At 45.7% G+C, this 15,846-nt stretch overlaps 1 protein-coding gene across 2 annotated transcripts in view; it reads left to right on the top strand.

Moving 5' to 3' along the window:
* The window catches only part of CTTN (cortactin), a 103,354-nt gene that overhangs the window by 39,266 nt on the left and 48,242 nt on the right, over positions 1-15,846 (top strand). For both annotated transcript variants that reach the window (XM_082270069.1, XM_082270068.1), the window contains exons 4-6: positions 35-164; positions 7,499-7,609; positions 14,611-14,665. In XM_082270069.1, coding sequence (XP_082126195.1) covers positions 35-164; positions 7,499-7,609; positions 14,611-14,665 — 296 coding nt within the window. The remainder of the gene's footprint in view (positions 1-34; positions 165-7,498; positions 7,610-14,610; positions 14,666-15,846) is intronic.

The raw sequence follows: 15,846 nt of genomic DNA, 5'->3' as shown, positions 1-15,846 counted from the left end.
CTATAATAATGGTGCCACTCTGATTTTGTCCCAGCATTCACACACTCAGGGAAAATGTCTCCCAGGAACACCAGACCCTGAGAGAACATGAACAGGAATGTGCACCCAAAGCTTCTCATGGTTATGGAGGAAAGTTTGGTGTGGAGAAGGACCGCATGGACAAGGTGGGTACAAAGCCTCTGTGTGGTAACATTGGCAGGTCTACTGGAGACCTGCATCTGCTGATTGCTTGTGCAATGCTCTAGGAAATAAAAAAAAATATAAAAATGCACATTTTAATTTTTTTTTTCCCTGCAAAAAAATGTGCACTTATCCTTTTAAGGTCTTGTTCACATGATGTACTTAAGCGAACGTCCGTGTGAAGGGCTTTGTTTGCCTGTATGGGATGCACAGGAGTTCCCTACATGCATCCGCTCGGCTGTCAAATTAGGACCAGCAGCTGTGTCCATGCAGCCACTACATACCAATAGACACAAATGGGACTGGTGCATACGGATTACAGAACACCTGTGCATCCCAATCAAACAAATATAGCCCTGTGCACAGATACACCTAACTGTAGGTGAATGAGGCCTAAGTGGAGAGCTAGAGCTCTCCACTAATCGGAAAGCCCAGCATGTCATGCAAAACAGTTATGGAAGTGCCAGCATTAACCCCCCCGGTTCACACCACATACAGTCCAGTGCGTTTTTGCATCAGACATGCATAGATAGGTTATATTTCCAATGGCATAGTTCACACCAGTTTGACCAGTTCCAGGAAAAAAAGTAATACATGCTGAATTTTTCCTGCACTGTACTGGAGCTTGGTAAAACGCACCAGAATGCACCAAAAAAGCACATGTCCTTATTTAGGGTGAAGAAAAAAAGAGAAAAAAAAATACACTGCAAAGCATTAAAAAGGCACCAGAAATGCATCCGGACTGCGTTTCTATAGTGTGAACAAGGGGAAAAAAAATATAAAGCATAAAAAAAAATTGGCATGGTAACATTGGAATAACCTGTTCGTATCCCAGTGCAACTTTAGTAAGTAAACCATAGCAGCATGAAATGAGGTACACAGATCTGTTAATAGTAATCAGAATTTTACAATGTCTTGGTTTTAGAAGGCCTAAAGCCCCGTACACACGTACCGATTGTCGGCCGTAAATATTCGGCTTGTTAGTATGATGATTCCGACAACCGACAGCGCATTTTCAGCCGAACAGAATCAGATGTGCAGGCATTAAAATTTTTGTTGGCCAACACCAGAACGGCCGATTGTTCGGCAGTCAGTACAGATTTCGGCCGACAGACAGCAGATTTGCAAGACTGGGCATGCTCAGAAAAGAAAAAAGAGCAGGAAAGTTAACCATCACATGACCTCACTTCTGCAGTCGGCTGTTGTTGGCCGACAAAATTCGTGTGCAGTCTTTTGCAGTTTTCAACAGACACGACAGCCCTGGGCAAAAGACGGCCGATCGTTCGGCCGAAGATCGCTACGTGTGTACGAGGCTTTAGTGGATGAATAGAAGAACAATGTGTTTAAAAGTGGAGATTTCCTGTGGGCAAGTAAATTTCTTGATAGAATTAGATGGTTTAAGTGCTAACAGCAAAGCCGTTATTTGGGGGTCTCTAGTACTGAACTAATTGGTTGTATAGCAAAACCCAGTGTACTTCTTTCAACGTTTTTTTCTTTTTTAATTCTCTGACCTTGATTTCAGCTCCCAGAATTTGTCCTAAATTTTATGCACGAGACCCAAATCAGAAGCAAAACACAATACTTTTTCAAAACTTCTTGTTAATTTAGAATGCCCTTGATAGAAAATTCAGTACTTTGCATTCTTGGTGTGTGGTAAAATACTTCCTGTAAAGAGAATGCCATAGGTATGCATGGGGATTTAGAATGGCTGAGTCGAGGCCTCTGAAGCTTTAGAGAGTTCATTGTATCTTGGCTTGGTTTGGCGGCTCTGTGACTAATGGATCGTGGAGGCCAGCTTGCTGTGCTGCTATCGAGCCAGGAAACAGCCATCAAACAAGAGGATATCTTAATACAGGCACTGTAATGTAGCCAGTGGATCAACTTGCCTCATGCTGAGTCATGTTACTGTTCAGAGGACTTGTGCTCAGTATAGGAAATAGGAAGTGGTTAGGGGAATAATTCCCAAGTCTGGCAAGCATTAGGAAGACTTTCCTGTCATCTTATGCCAAGCTTCTGTCACATGACCAGAGATACAGCTATTAAGATGGAGGGTAACTACTTTCATAAATGTTGAGGAAAATAAGCTTCATGTCTATAGCCACCAATTAAAGTGACATTATCTTCTTTAAAATAATCCATATACAGTGCATCTGGAAAGTATTCACAGCACTTCACTTTTTCCACATCTTATGTTACAGCCTTATTCTAAAATGAATTAAATTCATCGTCTTCCTCAAAATTAAAAAAAACAATGCCCCATAATGAAGTGAAAGAAGTTTACCTTTGCAAATTTATTAAAAATAAAAAACATCCAATGCATAACTATTCACAGCCTATCCCATTACACTCAAAATTGAGCTCAGGTGCCTCCTGTTTCCACTGATCATCCTTGAAATGTTTCTAAAACTTGAGTGGAGTCCACCTGTGGTAAATTCAGTTGATTGGGCATGATTTGGAAAGGCACACACCTGTCTATATAAGGTCCCACAGTTAACAGTGGATGTCTGAGTACAAACCAAGTCATAAAGTCCAAGCAATCGTCTGTAGACCTCTGAAACAGGATAGTATCGAGGTACAGAAATATTTCTGCAGCATTGAAGGTCCCAGTGAGCACAGTAGCCTCCATCATTCGTAAATGGAAGACATTTTGAACTACCTGAATTGAGCAATTGGGGGTTCGCAAGGGAGGTGACGAAGAACCCGATGGTCACTCTGACAGAGCTCCAGCGTTTCTCTGTGGAGAGAGGAGAACCTTCCATAAGAACAACCATCTCTGCAGCACTCCACCAATTGGGTCTGTATGGTAGAGTGGCCAGACCGAAGCCACTCCTCAGTAAAAGGCACATGACAGCCCACCTGGAGTTTGCCAAAAGGCACCTGAAGGACACTCAGACCACGAGAAAACAAATTTCTCTGGTTTGATGAAACAAATGTACTCTTTGGACTAAATGGGAAGCGTCCTGCCTAGAGGAAACCAGGCACCTGGTCAATTCTATCCCTACAGTGAAGCATGGTGGTGGCAGCAACATGCTGTGGAGATAGTTTTTCAGAGGCAGAATTGGGTCACTAGTCAGGATCGAGGGAGAGATGAATGCAGCAATGACATCCTTGATGAAAACCTGCTCCAGAGCGCTCTGGACTTCAAACTGGGGCGAAGGTTTATCTTCCAACAGGTCAGTGACCCTAAGCACTCAGCCAAGATAACAAAGGAATGGCTACAGGACAACTCTGAATGCCCTTGAGTGGCCCAGATTTGAACCTGATTTAAACACGGTCATGAAAAACCTGGAAAAGTCATTGAATTGGGGATGGAAACGTTGCGGACCCGGAAGTACGCTGAGCTATGAAGATAGACGCTTACCTCCATGTAAGTTTTTTTTTTTTTTTTTTTTTTTTTTTTTTTTATGTATCCATAAAATGATTTACATCTGCTACACTGAGTGGCTCCTTTCTCTCTCTTCTGCCTGGTCATGGGACTGTTGCTTCGGCTTAACAAAGAGCTGCCATCGATGTAAGCGCCGCATTTGTGCATCTGTGCCATCCATACCAGTCCGGCTGCACCTTATCCATCATGACACTGTCATTGGGTCATGAATATTTACTTGAAGTCATGGAAAAGTCATGGAATTTTATTGGTAAAAATGTGTACGAACTCTGACCAACGCTCCACATCCAACCTGGTTGAGCTTGAGAGGTCCTGCAAAGAAGAATTGAAGAAACTGCCCAAAAATAGGTGTGCCAAGCTTGTAGCATCATACTCAAAAACTGGCTGTAATGTGCACCTAAAGTGCTTCAACAAAGTATTGAGCAAAGGCTGTGAATACTTGTGATTTACTTATATGATTTTTAATAGGTTTTTAAAGATTTCATAACTTCTTTCACATTATCATTATGGGGTATTGTTGGATTTTGAGGAAAATTGGTTTAATCCATTTTGGAATTGGGCTCTAACCTAAAATGTGGAAAAGGTGAAGCACTGTGAAACAGCACAGTCAGTGTTTGGTGGGGGAATCCTTCCCACTGAGCCATCGCGTTCTCCCCGAGGGGAAGCAATCTCCGCCAGAAGAACACAGTTATTCTTGCTAGTGGCTTTAACATCCTCTAGCAATAATTGCATGTAAAATCTGACAGGCTGGTTGTGCCTACTGAGTGTGTTGATGGGGGGAATCCCTCCCATGGAACCATTGTGTTCTCCCAGGGCAGGGCCCACCGGGAGAACACAGTGATTACTGTTAGCGGCTAGAATAGTTGCCAGCAATAATCCAATGTAAAATCCGACCAGCTGGTTCAGCTGGCCCAGACCTGGTTTAAATTCAGCAGAGACTGGCCAAGATTCAAACCGTCTACAGTTGACTTGAGAAGGTTCCTACATACGATGGAACAAAAAAGATGAACATAGTCACCCTTTAACAGGAATTAAATCATAGCAGCTAAAAAAAGAAAAAGGGAATTTTAGAGGAGGCTGGGAGGAATAGAAGATAGTTGTTTAGGGACCGGTCTAGTAGCTGTGAGGAGCGGTAGGGGCCGGTCTAGTAGCTGTGGGGAGCGGTAGGGGCCGGTCTAGTAGCTGTGGGGAGCGGTAGGGGCCGGTCTAGTAGCTGTGAGGAGCGGTAGGGGCCGGTCTAGTAGCTGTGAGGAGTGGTAGGGACCGGTCTAGTAGCTGTGAGGAGCGGTAGGGGCCGGTCTAGTAGCTGTGAGGAGCGGTAGGGACCGGTCTAGTAGCTGTGGGGATCGGTAGGGACCGGTCTAGCAGCTGTGGGGAGTGGTAGGGACCGGTCTAGTAGCTGTGGGGAGTGGTAGGGACCGGTCTAGTAGCTGTGGGGAGCGGTAGGGACCGGTCTAGTAGCTGTGTGGAGCGGTAGGGACCGGTCTAGTAGCTGTGGGGAGCGGTAGGGGCCGGTCTAGTAGCTGTGGGGAGCGGTAGGGGCCGGTCTAGTAGCTGTGGGGAGCGGTAGGGGCCGGTCTAGTAGCTGTGGGGAGCGGTAGGGGCCGGTCTAGTAGCTGTGGGGAGCGGTAGGGGCCGGTCTAGTAGCTGTGAGGAGCGGTAGGGGCCGGTCTAGTAGCTGTGAGGAGCGGTAGGGGCCGGTCTAGTAGCTGTGAGGAGCGGTAGGGGCCGGTCTAGTAGCTGTGAGGAGCGGTAGGGGCCGGTCTAGTAGCTGTGAGGAGCGGTAGGGGCCGGTCTAGTAGCTGTGAGGAGCGGTAGGGGCCGGTCTAGTAGCTGTGAGGAGCGGTAGGGGCCGGTCTAGTAGCTGTGAGGAGCGGTAGGGGCCGGTCTAGTAGCTGTGAGGAGCGGTAGGGGCCGGTCTAGTAGCTGTGAGGAGCGGTAGGGACCGGTCTAGTAGCTGTGGGGAGCGGTAGGGACCGGTCTAGTAGCTGTGGGGAGCGGTAGGGACCGGTCTAGCAGCTGTGGGGAGCGGTAGGGACCGGTCTAGCAGCTGTGGGGAGCGGTAGGGACCGGTCTAGTAGCTGTGGGGAGCGGTAGGGACCGGTCTAGTAGCTGTGGGGAGCGGTAGGGACCGGTCTAGTAGCTGTGGGGAGCGGTAGGGACCGGTCTAGTAGCTGTGAGGAGCGGTGGATTGGGTATGTAAAGGCCCGTACACACGATAAGAAAAATTTCATACGACGAACGATCTGCCGGTTATCTGATTGTTTTAGATTTCGACAGTCAATTCTCACTTTTGGGACGGCAAAACCTGAAGGTGCAGGCTAAAGTTTTATCGCAAGTGAACACAATGTCCAATTTTTGTTTTTAATTGGTACAGTTTTCGTCTGGAAAATAAAACAGAAAAAAAACGTACGAGAGACTACGGCATGAAATTCAACACATGACATCACTTCTGAAGTTGTATTCGGTCATACGGGAATTTTTGGGAGTTGAGTAACACTCATTTTCGATATGAGACTAGCATGCAAAAAAAGACGATTATTCTTCCAACGTTCTGTGTGTACCAGGCTTTATTCTTTTTCTTATTGCTCCCTAGACATAAAGCATTTAATCCTTGGGATACTTTTTTAGTTGCTTGGGGTATTTTTTTTAATTTTGGATTGGATCAAGAGACTAAAACGCCCGTCAAGGCGTGAATGTAAAAATTACTTGATTCCCTCATCCACCCATTTTAAGGTGGATAGGGAAATCGCTCCTCCTGAGTAAGTACACACTGATCATTGGTGTCAGCTATAGCTGGAGGCACTGAACATTCCGGAAAATCCATACAGGCTGGTTATACAGAAGTCCCTGCTAAAGCGGACGAATTTCGATCCATATATGGCCACCATCTTTAGGGAGATTTACCCACTCTTTGTCCGGCTGTTCATTTACGCCAGAACAGTGATTATTGCTAGCGGCTATAAGAGCTGCTGGCAATAACTGCATGTAAAAGCTGACAGGGTGGTTGTACCTAAGTTGATCCATCAACCTTGGTACATTCAGCCTGCCTATACATGGCTTGAATCTCAGTCGGTTCCTGCTGAACCACCTGAGATTTGAACTGTCTATGGCCGGTTTTAATGCAGGCAAAAATCAGCACAAGGGACAAAATTTGCAATCGGTAGGATGTGTTCCTTGTGCGGATTCCCCCTCACCCCTGCCGCTGTAATCTTTCAGTGCTGCCAGGGGTTAACAGAACTGTGACAGGCTCTCATCAAGAGTGACCGGCTGCCCGCTCTTTCCACCCAGCTCCTCCATTCAGAGGAGCCATACTACAACTTCTATGAATAAAACCAGATCTGCAAATGGAGGGAGCAGACCTTTCAATTATCAGAATGGTCATAATGACAGTACTGAGAAGAGACAATGCTTTAAATCTGACCTCAGGGAAGATAAAGCAACAAATTGATGCAGCTCTTTATTCCTTTATTAGCTGTTTACATAAATATGGCTTGGCACCAGCCATTTGCAGACCCCTGTACAGCAGAGCTCAGACTGGTAGAAGTGGCACAATAAGCCAATCCACTGCGGTATTCTTACAAAGAGCATGTTGATGGGAGGAGAGAGCAGAGTAACAGATGAGCTAATTGGTCTGCTACTTCTTTTTTACCGTCCAGTCACAGCCTAGGGGAGTGACAAGATCTTTGTGTTTTTGAACTGCAGCACTATTGGGTCTCCTGCCCTGCCAGATACGGCTGTGTTGTGTGTCTGTACTGTGTAATTCTCATACAAAAGACATATGGGAGCCGTTCTAACTGCGTTTTTGTCCGTCCAGACCTGTATATTTACCGGTTTGCTTGTAATTTATTTTTAAAGTGACCATTTGTTTTCTATGGGCCCCATCTGTGTTGGTTAGAATTATCAGACAGTATTCTTTTTCTTTTATTGCAGTCTGCGGTTGGACATGAATACCAGACACAGCTTTCCAAGCACTGTTCCCAGTCTGATTCAGCGAAAGGTTTTGGCGGAAAGTTCGGAGTCCAGACAGACCGGGTGGATAAGGTAATATTGTAGTCTTTTTTAATAAGGAATTTAAAGCAAAATATTTTTTACAGGGCAAAGTAGCAAGAGATCCAGTGTTTTTTCTGTGCTTTTGTGACCCTATTGGATGGATTTCCCCTCACTTCCTGTCTGAATCTCTCCAGTTGGGACACACAAGGTTACGAGCCTCCTTATGGTCTCTTTCACACGGTCCGCCTCCATAGGCAGATCTGTGCTGCTCAGCGGGGATCAATCCGCGATCCCCGCTGAGCCGGCAGATGACAGCTCCGTCTCCGCTTGCAGTGCGGAGAGAGAGGTGTTACAGCCCCCGCTGCTCTCTATGGGGGATCGGATGAGAGTGGACCGCCTGTCCGCTCTCATCCGATACCTGAACGGATGGAAAAATAGGGTTTCCATCCGTCCAGATTTCACGGACAGGATCGGATACGGGTGTCAGCGGAGGTGTCTCCGCTGACATCTGCTGCCCCATAGAACTGCATGGAGGATCCGATCAGATCCGCCTAAAATACTGACAGGCGGATCTGATCAGACCGCCCGTGTGAAAGAGCCCTAAGGTTGTTTATTTACTGTCTTCCTCTCCCAGTGACAGGCTGTCATAGAGGCAGGAAGAGGCAAAATCTTCAGGCCGGGTCATACTCATGGACCGCAATAAAAACATAATTAACTTACTTTTCCAAAGTTAAACCAAAAAAAAAGGGGGGGGGGGGTTTGTCTGGGGTTCCTGTTTAACCCTTTTGCTGCCAGAGCTTTTTTAGCGTGTGTTTGTTTTTTGGGGGGGGGGGGGTTTGCACATGTTTAAAGATGGTTTTAAGCCTGAAGATTACCTAAACCCCCCCCAATGCATTTTATGCAGGCAGTCCCCGAGTTACGAACAAGATGGGTTCTGTTAATTTTGTATGTAAATTAAAACTAGTACCTTTTTTTTTTTTTTTTTTCCTAACTCCATCCAAAAAATTTTAGGTTTTTTTTGGATGGCAAAGGGAAGGGTTAACTGGCTATGCAGCGATGTGAGATTGCTTACCGGTCTGCCGGGGACAGTAGGTGGCAGGATGTGGTGAGCAGCGAGATGGCCGCCCGGGACCAGAGTGATGTCACGCTGCCTCTGTTCAGTACACATCTAATGCAAGTTGGATGTTTCTAACTCGGGCACTGCCTGTATTTTGTGAATGCAGAGACCTTGGAGACTAAAATGGTGGTAGTGTCAAGGTTTGTTTTATGTCAGACAATGGTAATCTAACGATTTATCGAGCATGGGAGCAATCTGCCGGGGGTGCATGGAAGCAGTTGCCCTCTCTGTGACAACGAAAGGGCTAAGTAAGCTATCAGTGGGTAGAGTATCACCATAACCGCAAATAAAGTGGAGCAAATGTTGGCTCTGTTTTGAGCATATTAGAAATATTTGAAGAAATCTCAAAGAATGTTGGAGATCTCAACATGTTATACCAGCTTGGACCAACGTAACTATGTATATGACATACCTGACTGATGCCACTGGAAATGTAGACACTGCTATTCCCATGGTCTCTACTTGTGTCTGGGTCCAGTGCTAAGCGATTGGGCTTGATGCCTTGTGAATACAGCAGGTTGGCTGCTCAGCACAAGTGCCACTGCCTGGATTTCTTCTTTTAAAGCAGCACCACCTGCTTTGCATCGTTGGAGCACTTGTCTTTGTTTCGCTTCGACAAGCATTTATAGTGAAATTATCAGACTTTACAGCAGAACTGTATCAAATAAATGTAGTAATGTGCAGCATGAATATCCTTTTTCTTGTCATCACACCCACTTTTACAAAACTCCGACCAAAATAGGTCATCCTGCACAGCCAGGAGCACTGTAGAGGGCCTAGTTGAACAATTCTGTGGATGTCACAGTGACTTGTTTGCTCTGTGAGCAGTTACCAAGTCATATGAGAAAATCATTTGTCGTGCTCTGGAATCCAGTCTGACAGACAAACTGAGGAGACCTCATTTTCCTTCAGCAATCCTTATTCACTTGAAGCCTTTGGCTGATACAGCAAGGTGACTGTGCCAGATGTTTAAAGTATTAGAACCTTATGCATGTATGTGACCTCACAGAAGTGGGTCTTTTTCCATGGGCCGCGTGTATGCATACCTTTGTGCTAGGAGCGCGCCACACAGCATTGAGACCCAGATGTCGCCGAGAGGCCCAGGTCTAGTATAATCGAATGGGACCCGGGACTCCTGTTTCCAGGTCACCTGATCGCTGTGATAATCATTTTTGTGTGTATTTGTTTTTGTTTTTTTGTGTTATACCATTTTAGGTCAGTTTCCTTTGATTAAAAAAAACAGCACATATCCATTACCATTTACTACCAAATAAAGGCCCAATTTGTTGGTGTAATATACCTGGATATACACGTACAGTTTTACCAACACATGTCAAAGTTGCAAAATTGTGCTTAGGCATTACTACCATTTTGTTTTACCCTTAAGCGGGGAGGGGTTAACCCTAAAATCTTAAGTTTTTTGCTTATAGTGAACCACTATGTAAAATCTGGCATTCTAACCTCTTCCAATCCTTGGTAGGAATGGGTTGAAGGAGGATCTGGGATCTGGAGGTTTAGCAACGTATTCTAGAGCAGATATAGTAAATGTCTGTCTCCTCTATTCCGATTGTATTCATTGTTTCTTGTATATATTGTATTGCACTCAGAAACTACTTGGGTATTGGCAAGCAGTAGTAGATACTTTAAATAGGGTTTTTCAAACACAAGTGGCTTTAGACCCATTTAGTATGCATCTTGGATGGTTTGGAAGAGAATGTGTATTTAGATGAGATTATGGTTCCGATCTTTATTCTTTGCCTGCAAACTTATAGCCTTAAAGTGGATCTCCCCACATCCCCCCCTTCATTTAAAGACAGGTGTACTCATGTTAACTCTATCCTCCTGAACAAAATTGATGGTGCCATCTATTGACATTAAGAAGCTGGATTTCTGAACTAGGAAATGTGTTGCCTTCCTGGATGTACCATGTAGCAAAATTTTTGTAAATTACAACAGTGGCTCCACAGAATTAGAAATCAATTGGTTGGTAAAGCAGTAAACATACACACAGTGAACTACACAACAGAAACCCCTTTTTTCTCTTTCGTTCATTGACAGACACAGCTCCTGATCTTCATGACCATTGGGTTATACTGTTTACTACAGGAGTAGGACACTAGGCAGAAAAAAGTCTGGCTATGCCTCTCCCTTCTATAGGTACTCAGTTTTTTTTTTTTTTTTGCCAGCAGTTAGTTTTTTTTTTTTTTTTTGCCAGCAGTTAGTTTTTTTTTTTTTTTTTTTTTTCAGGAGTAAGGATTTAGTTCCTTGCTGGGATCTCTGGTCCTGGCAATTTTTTTTTTTTTTTCTCCTGGTTCTTTTTCCTGTGAGATCTACAATTAACTGCTGGACTGGGCGACGGGCTGGATAATCAAGATCCAGTGGTCGACCCAGCCTGCCAGCGCACGAGACCTCATCTCCGCACTAGGTCGGCTGCGAGTTAAACGCCTTGCGAGGTCACATAACACTGTGGTCATCCCAAGTCACAGCGTTCCACTTGGCCGACAGCCTCTCATTTCAATGGTGAGGAGGTTCTGTCTGGAGCACTGCCTACCTGGTTCCTGTTATGGTAAGTAAGTGTTCCCCCCTCTCCCTCTGGATGGTTTTGGGCCCCTTCTTGGGATGGTCGGACCCCAGGGTTCCCCTCCTTCCCGTTGGGCTCAAGGTGGTTCCTGTGGGCCATCTCGCCCCCCCTCCACTTGCGCTGTTGGGTGGCCTGTTCCATCTCCCGGGGTGGGGACAGAGTGCTGTGCTGGTAGGGAATGCGCCGCTGGTGATCAGCTGTGGGGGGGGGGGGTTGTACCTGGTGGGGGCTCCTGGCAGGGGCCCCCCTTTTTGCCTTTCCCATTTTTTTTTGAGGCCCAGGGAGCCTCGTGGTGCTGCGCGACTATGTCCTTTTGCTGTAGCCTGTTTGCTCAGTGTGCAGTGGCCATGTTTGTGTAGTCCGGCGGCTATTTTGTGGTGGTTTGTCGTTGAAAATGGCAGCGGCCTGACATTGAGAATAGTGACGGCCATGACAGTGGAGCCCTCATGGGTGGCGATTTTGGCGGTGGGAGCCCCTCATCCCCTGGTTCTGCTGACTTCTGGATCTTTTCACTTCCTGATCGCCACAAGTGGATTGAAGTTTATCCTGGTGGCTGCAGGTGCCTGTTTCTCCTGGGTGGTGAGTCTGGTGGGGTCCTCTCCCTTTCTGCTAAGGATCTGCCTCATCTGTCCCCTCAGATCCTGAATTTAATTCTGCTGGGTCAGTGACTACGCGCCCTGGGTTCTCAGATAGTGAGGATGCACAAAACTGCTGGATGCCCTAATTGGATTTGTGCGTGAGACCTTAAAAATGGAGGACACAGCTGAAGCTGCGTCGGAGGCCTCAGTTCCCTTTGGCACTAGCAAGCTATCCAGAGTGGCAAAGGTGTTTCCTTTCCTCGCCTGTTTTTTGACCGAATTGTAGCAAGAGTGGCAACGGCCAAAACGTCCCCTTGTGGTCTCTAAGTGATTTGCTATGTGGTATCCCTTCTTAAAAAGTGGACTGTTCCACCGGTGGTGGACCCTCTGGTCTCAAAGTTTGAACAAGGCAACCATGATTCCGGTTAATGAGTCCCCGGCTTTTAAGGACCCGGTTGACAGGAAGGCAGAGGCTGTGGCCTGCAATATGTACACTGTGGCTGGTTTGGCACTAAGGCCAGTATTTTACCATTGCACTGGTGTCGCAAACTCTGACCATGGCCGTGGCTTATATTAATCACTAGGGGGCACAAGAAGTGTCCTGGCTTTGGAGGTAGCCAAGATACTACGGTGGGCAGAACGGTTTTTCAGTCCTTTCCACCGTACACATTCCCAGGGTGGAAAACTGGCAGGGGGGCTACCTTATTTGGCAGGCGTTGGACCAAGGGGAGTGGTCCTTTCATCCGGAGGTGTTTTGTTGTGTCCGGTTTTGCATCCCTGAGGTGGATCTGTTGGTGTGTCGGCTCAAAAGAAAGGTGCAGAGGTTGGTGACTCAGTCATGGGATCCTCTGGCGGTTGCTGCAGATGCGCTGGTGGCCCTATGGGGTCAGTATCGTCTGATTTACGCCTTCCCTCCTCTCAACCTTCTGCCAAGACGTCTACACAGGATCGAGGCAGAATGGATTCTGGTTATCCTAGTGGCCCTGGACGGGCCTCTCCGATGTCGTCGGCGTTTCTTGGAAGCTTCCTCTCGGGAAGATCTGCTGTCCTTGGGACCAATCTTCTATCCTGCTTTACAGGCGCTGGCTTTAACGGCTTGGTTGTTGAAAGCCAGGTGCTGACGGAGAGAGGTTTGTCGGTGATTCCAATGCTGTTTAAAAGCTAGGAAATCTACTTATTGAAAGATCTACCATCATATGTGGAAGACGTACATTGGGTGGTGTGAGTTTCTTGGGGTTAATCCTTGCGCTTTTTCGGTGGCTCGGGGTCTTGACCTTCCTTCAATGGCCTTAAGTACTATCAAGGGTCAGGTGTCAGCCTTGGCGGTCTTCTTTCAACGGCTCTTGGTCTCACACTCCCTGGTGCGTACATTTCTTTAGGGAGTTAGGCACTTGACTCCTCTAGTGCGGTCTCTGTTGCTGCCTTTGGACCTCAATTTTGGTGCTCTGTCCTCCACAAGCCTCCTTTTGAGAATCTTCGGGAGATTGCCCTGCTTACGCTGTCTTAGAAGGTTGCCTTTTTGGTGGCTATCACCTCTACGCACAGGGTATCGGAATTGGCTGTCCAGAGATAACGTGGTTCTTCGCCCCTGTCCATTGTTCCTTCCGAAGGTTGTCTGATTTTCATTTGAATGAAGGCATTGTGTTGACTTCCCTGTGTCCTAGGCCAAAACATCCCAAGGAAATTGCCTTCCATGCCTTTTGATGTGGTCTGGGCAATTGGGGTGCACCTGGCAGCTACAGAGCCTTTTAGGAAATCGGACTCGCTATTTGTGCTCACGCATTAGCCTCGGAAAGAGTTGTCTGCTTTCTCTGCGACCATTTCCAGATGGATTAGACAGATGGTGATTCAGGCCTATTCCATCAAGGGTCAGCTTCCTCCTTTTTCCCTGTCAAGGTGCGCTCTACACGGGTGCTCAGTGCCTCCTGGGCCTTCCGTCGTCCAGGGGCTATGATTAAGCACTGATTTTAGTTTGAAACATGTCAGCCTTTTTATCCTGCTCCCCATGCTGTATGGATTTTTCTTTGAAATAAACAATAGTTAATTGGGAGTGCGGCCTTCCAGACTTCCTTCTTCACTGCCTTCCGTCATCCGGCATCAGTGACGCAGGTTTGCAAGGTTGCCAACTGGTCGTTGGTGCACACTTTCACAAAGTTCTATAAAGTGTATGTGTTGGCATCTGCAGATGCTTCTGTTGACCGGAAGGTTTTGTTGTCTGCTGTTTAGAGGACCTGATCTTTGAGGGTGTGTTGTTTTTTTCAGATGGGCTCCAGTTGTTTTGGTTGAGCTCATGTTTACCTGGATGGCTATAGTTTTAGCCTTTGGGAGTTTTTTTTCGCTGTTCCCACCCCTCATGTTTAACACTGCTTTGGGGCATCTCAATGGTTAAGATCATCAGCTGTGTCCGTCAATGAAAGAAAAAGTTTGACTTGCCGTCAAATCAATTTCTCTGATGTTCATTGACGGACGTCTCACACACCCCGCTGTGCCGTTGTAATTCTTCTGACACTGCTTGTAACAAAACTGAGTACCTATAGCAGAGAAAAGTGTACCCCCTGGAACTGCCCATAGGCATAGCCAGACTTTTTTTCTGCCTAGTGTCCTACTCCTGTATGGGGCAGTATAACCCAATGGTTAAGATCATCAGGAGCTGTGTCCGTCAATGAACCTCAGAGAAATGGATTTTACGGTAAGTTAAAAATACTATTTTTTTTTTCCTCTTCATATAAAATGCCCTGTGTGTTTGGTGGTTCTTCATCCTTTTGTTCTCTTGCAGTCTGCTGTGAGCTTTGAATATCAAGGGAAGACAGAAAAACATGCTTCCCAGAAAGGTGAGAACCTGTTTATGTGCTACATGTTACGTGTGTTTCCTCCTCCTGTTGTGTTTTTTTTTTTTTTTGTCCCTGGAGAAAACCTTTAGATGAGACCTGAAGTTTGATTGAATCTTACAAGCTCTATTTAGGTGTATACAAAAACTTAGTAAATACACACTCAGGTTTTTCAGTATTAGAAGCTTTTCCACTTTATTGCAAAAGCATGGCCATACAAAACACTCAAGCTAACATGGCAACGTTTCAGACCATGTCTAGCTTTTTGTTCGGCACAAACTGCACACTAAAACTCAACCTCCTGGCTTAATAAAGTACTGGTTTAAAACATTACTCAGTGAACTGGGAGCCTGCTTGTTTTGTATTACAATGCTTTTGCAATAAAGTAGAAGCGCTTTTGAAAGACAGGTTTGGGAATGCAAAAGATACAAACGTTTATACTCGCCTAGGTGAGTGCTGCATCTGTCCCCCATTACTTCTACGACTGAGAACCAGAGTTGTATAAAGTACTCGAAACCCATACTTGAGTAAAAGTACAAATGCTCGATCAAAAAGTGACTTGAGTAGAAGTACTAAAGTATTCAACATTTTTTGTACTTAAGTATTGCAAGTAGTTTTTAAAAAAAATTTGCTACTCAAGTACTGAAAGTAAAAGTACAAGTACTGTGTTATGTAGTTATTAAAGAAAGAAGTCAAAAGTTTGAACATCATATTTTTTATTATTTCAAATGCAGCTTTTATTTATACATACAGTAGCATTTATTTTCGTATGCGCTGATAATACACATGTTTTGAGCTTCATGAAACCTGCCATCTACTGTTCTGGCAGTGGTCATTTTTATAATAGTAACGAGTAACTATGCAGCACAAAAAAAAAAAAAAATACTGGAGTAGAAGTATTGAAATCATCGAAAAAATGTAGTGAAGTAAAAGTGGAAGTAGGAGAAAAAAATTATACTCTAGGAAAGTACAGATACCGCCTTTCGGTACTTAAGTACAGTAGTGAAGTAGTTCTACTTAGTTACTATACATCTCTGCTGAGAACTGAGCACTCAGACCACTAGTCACTCAGTTGTCAGTGAGCAGAGAGTCACTGGCTCTCTGCTCTGCCCCTTCAGCACTCACTGGAGCAGCTGTTTGTCTCCCAGAAGCTCGCTTAGAGGCTGAGCCAGCTGTTGGTCCAG

Source organism: Pelophylax lessonae, assembly GCF_965119305.1.
Source record: "Pelophylax lessonae genome assembly, chromosome: 10".
In the NCBI taxonomy this organism is placed as follows: domain Eukaryota; kingdom Metazoa; phylum Chordata; class Amphibia; order Anura; family Ranidae; genus Pelophylax; species Pelophylax lessonae.
Note: the sequence above shows the minus strand (reverse complement) of the source record. Positions and strands in the feature narration are given on the sequence as shown.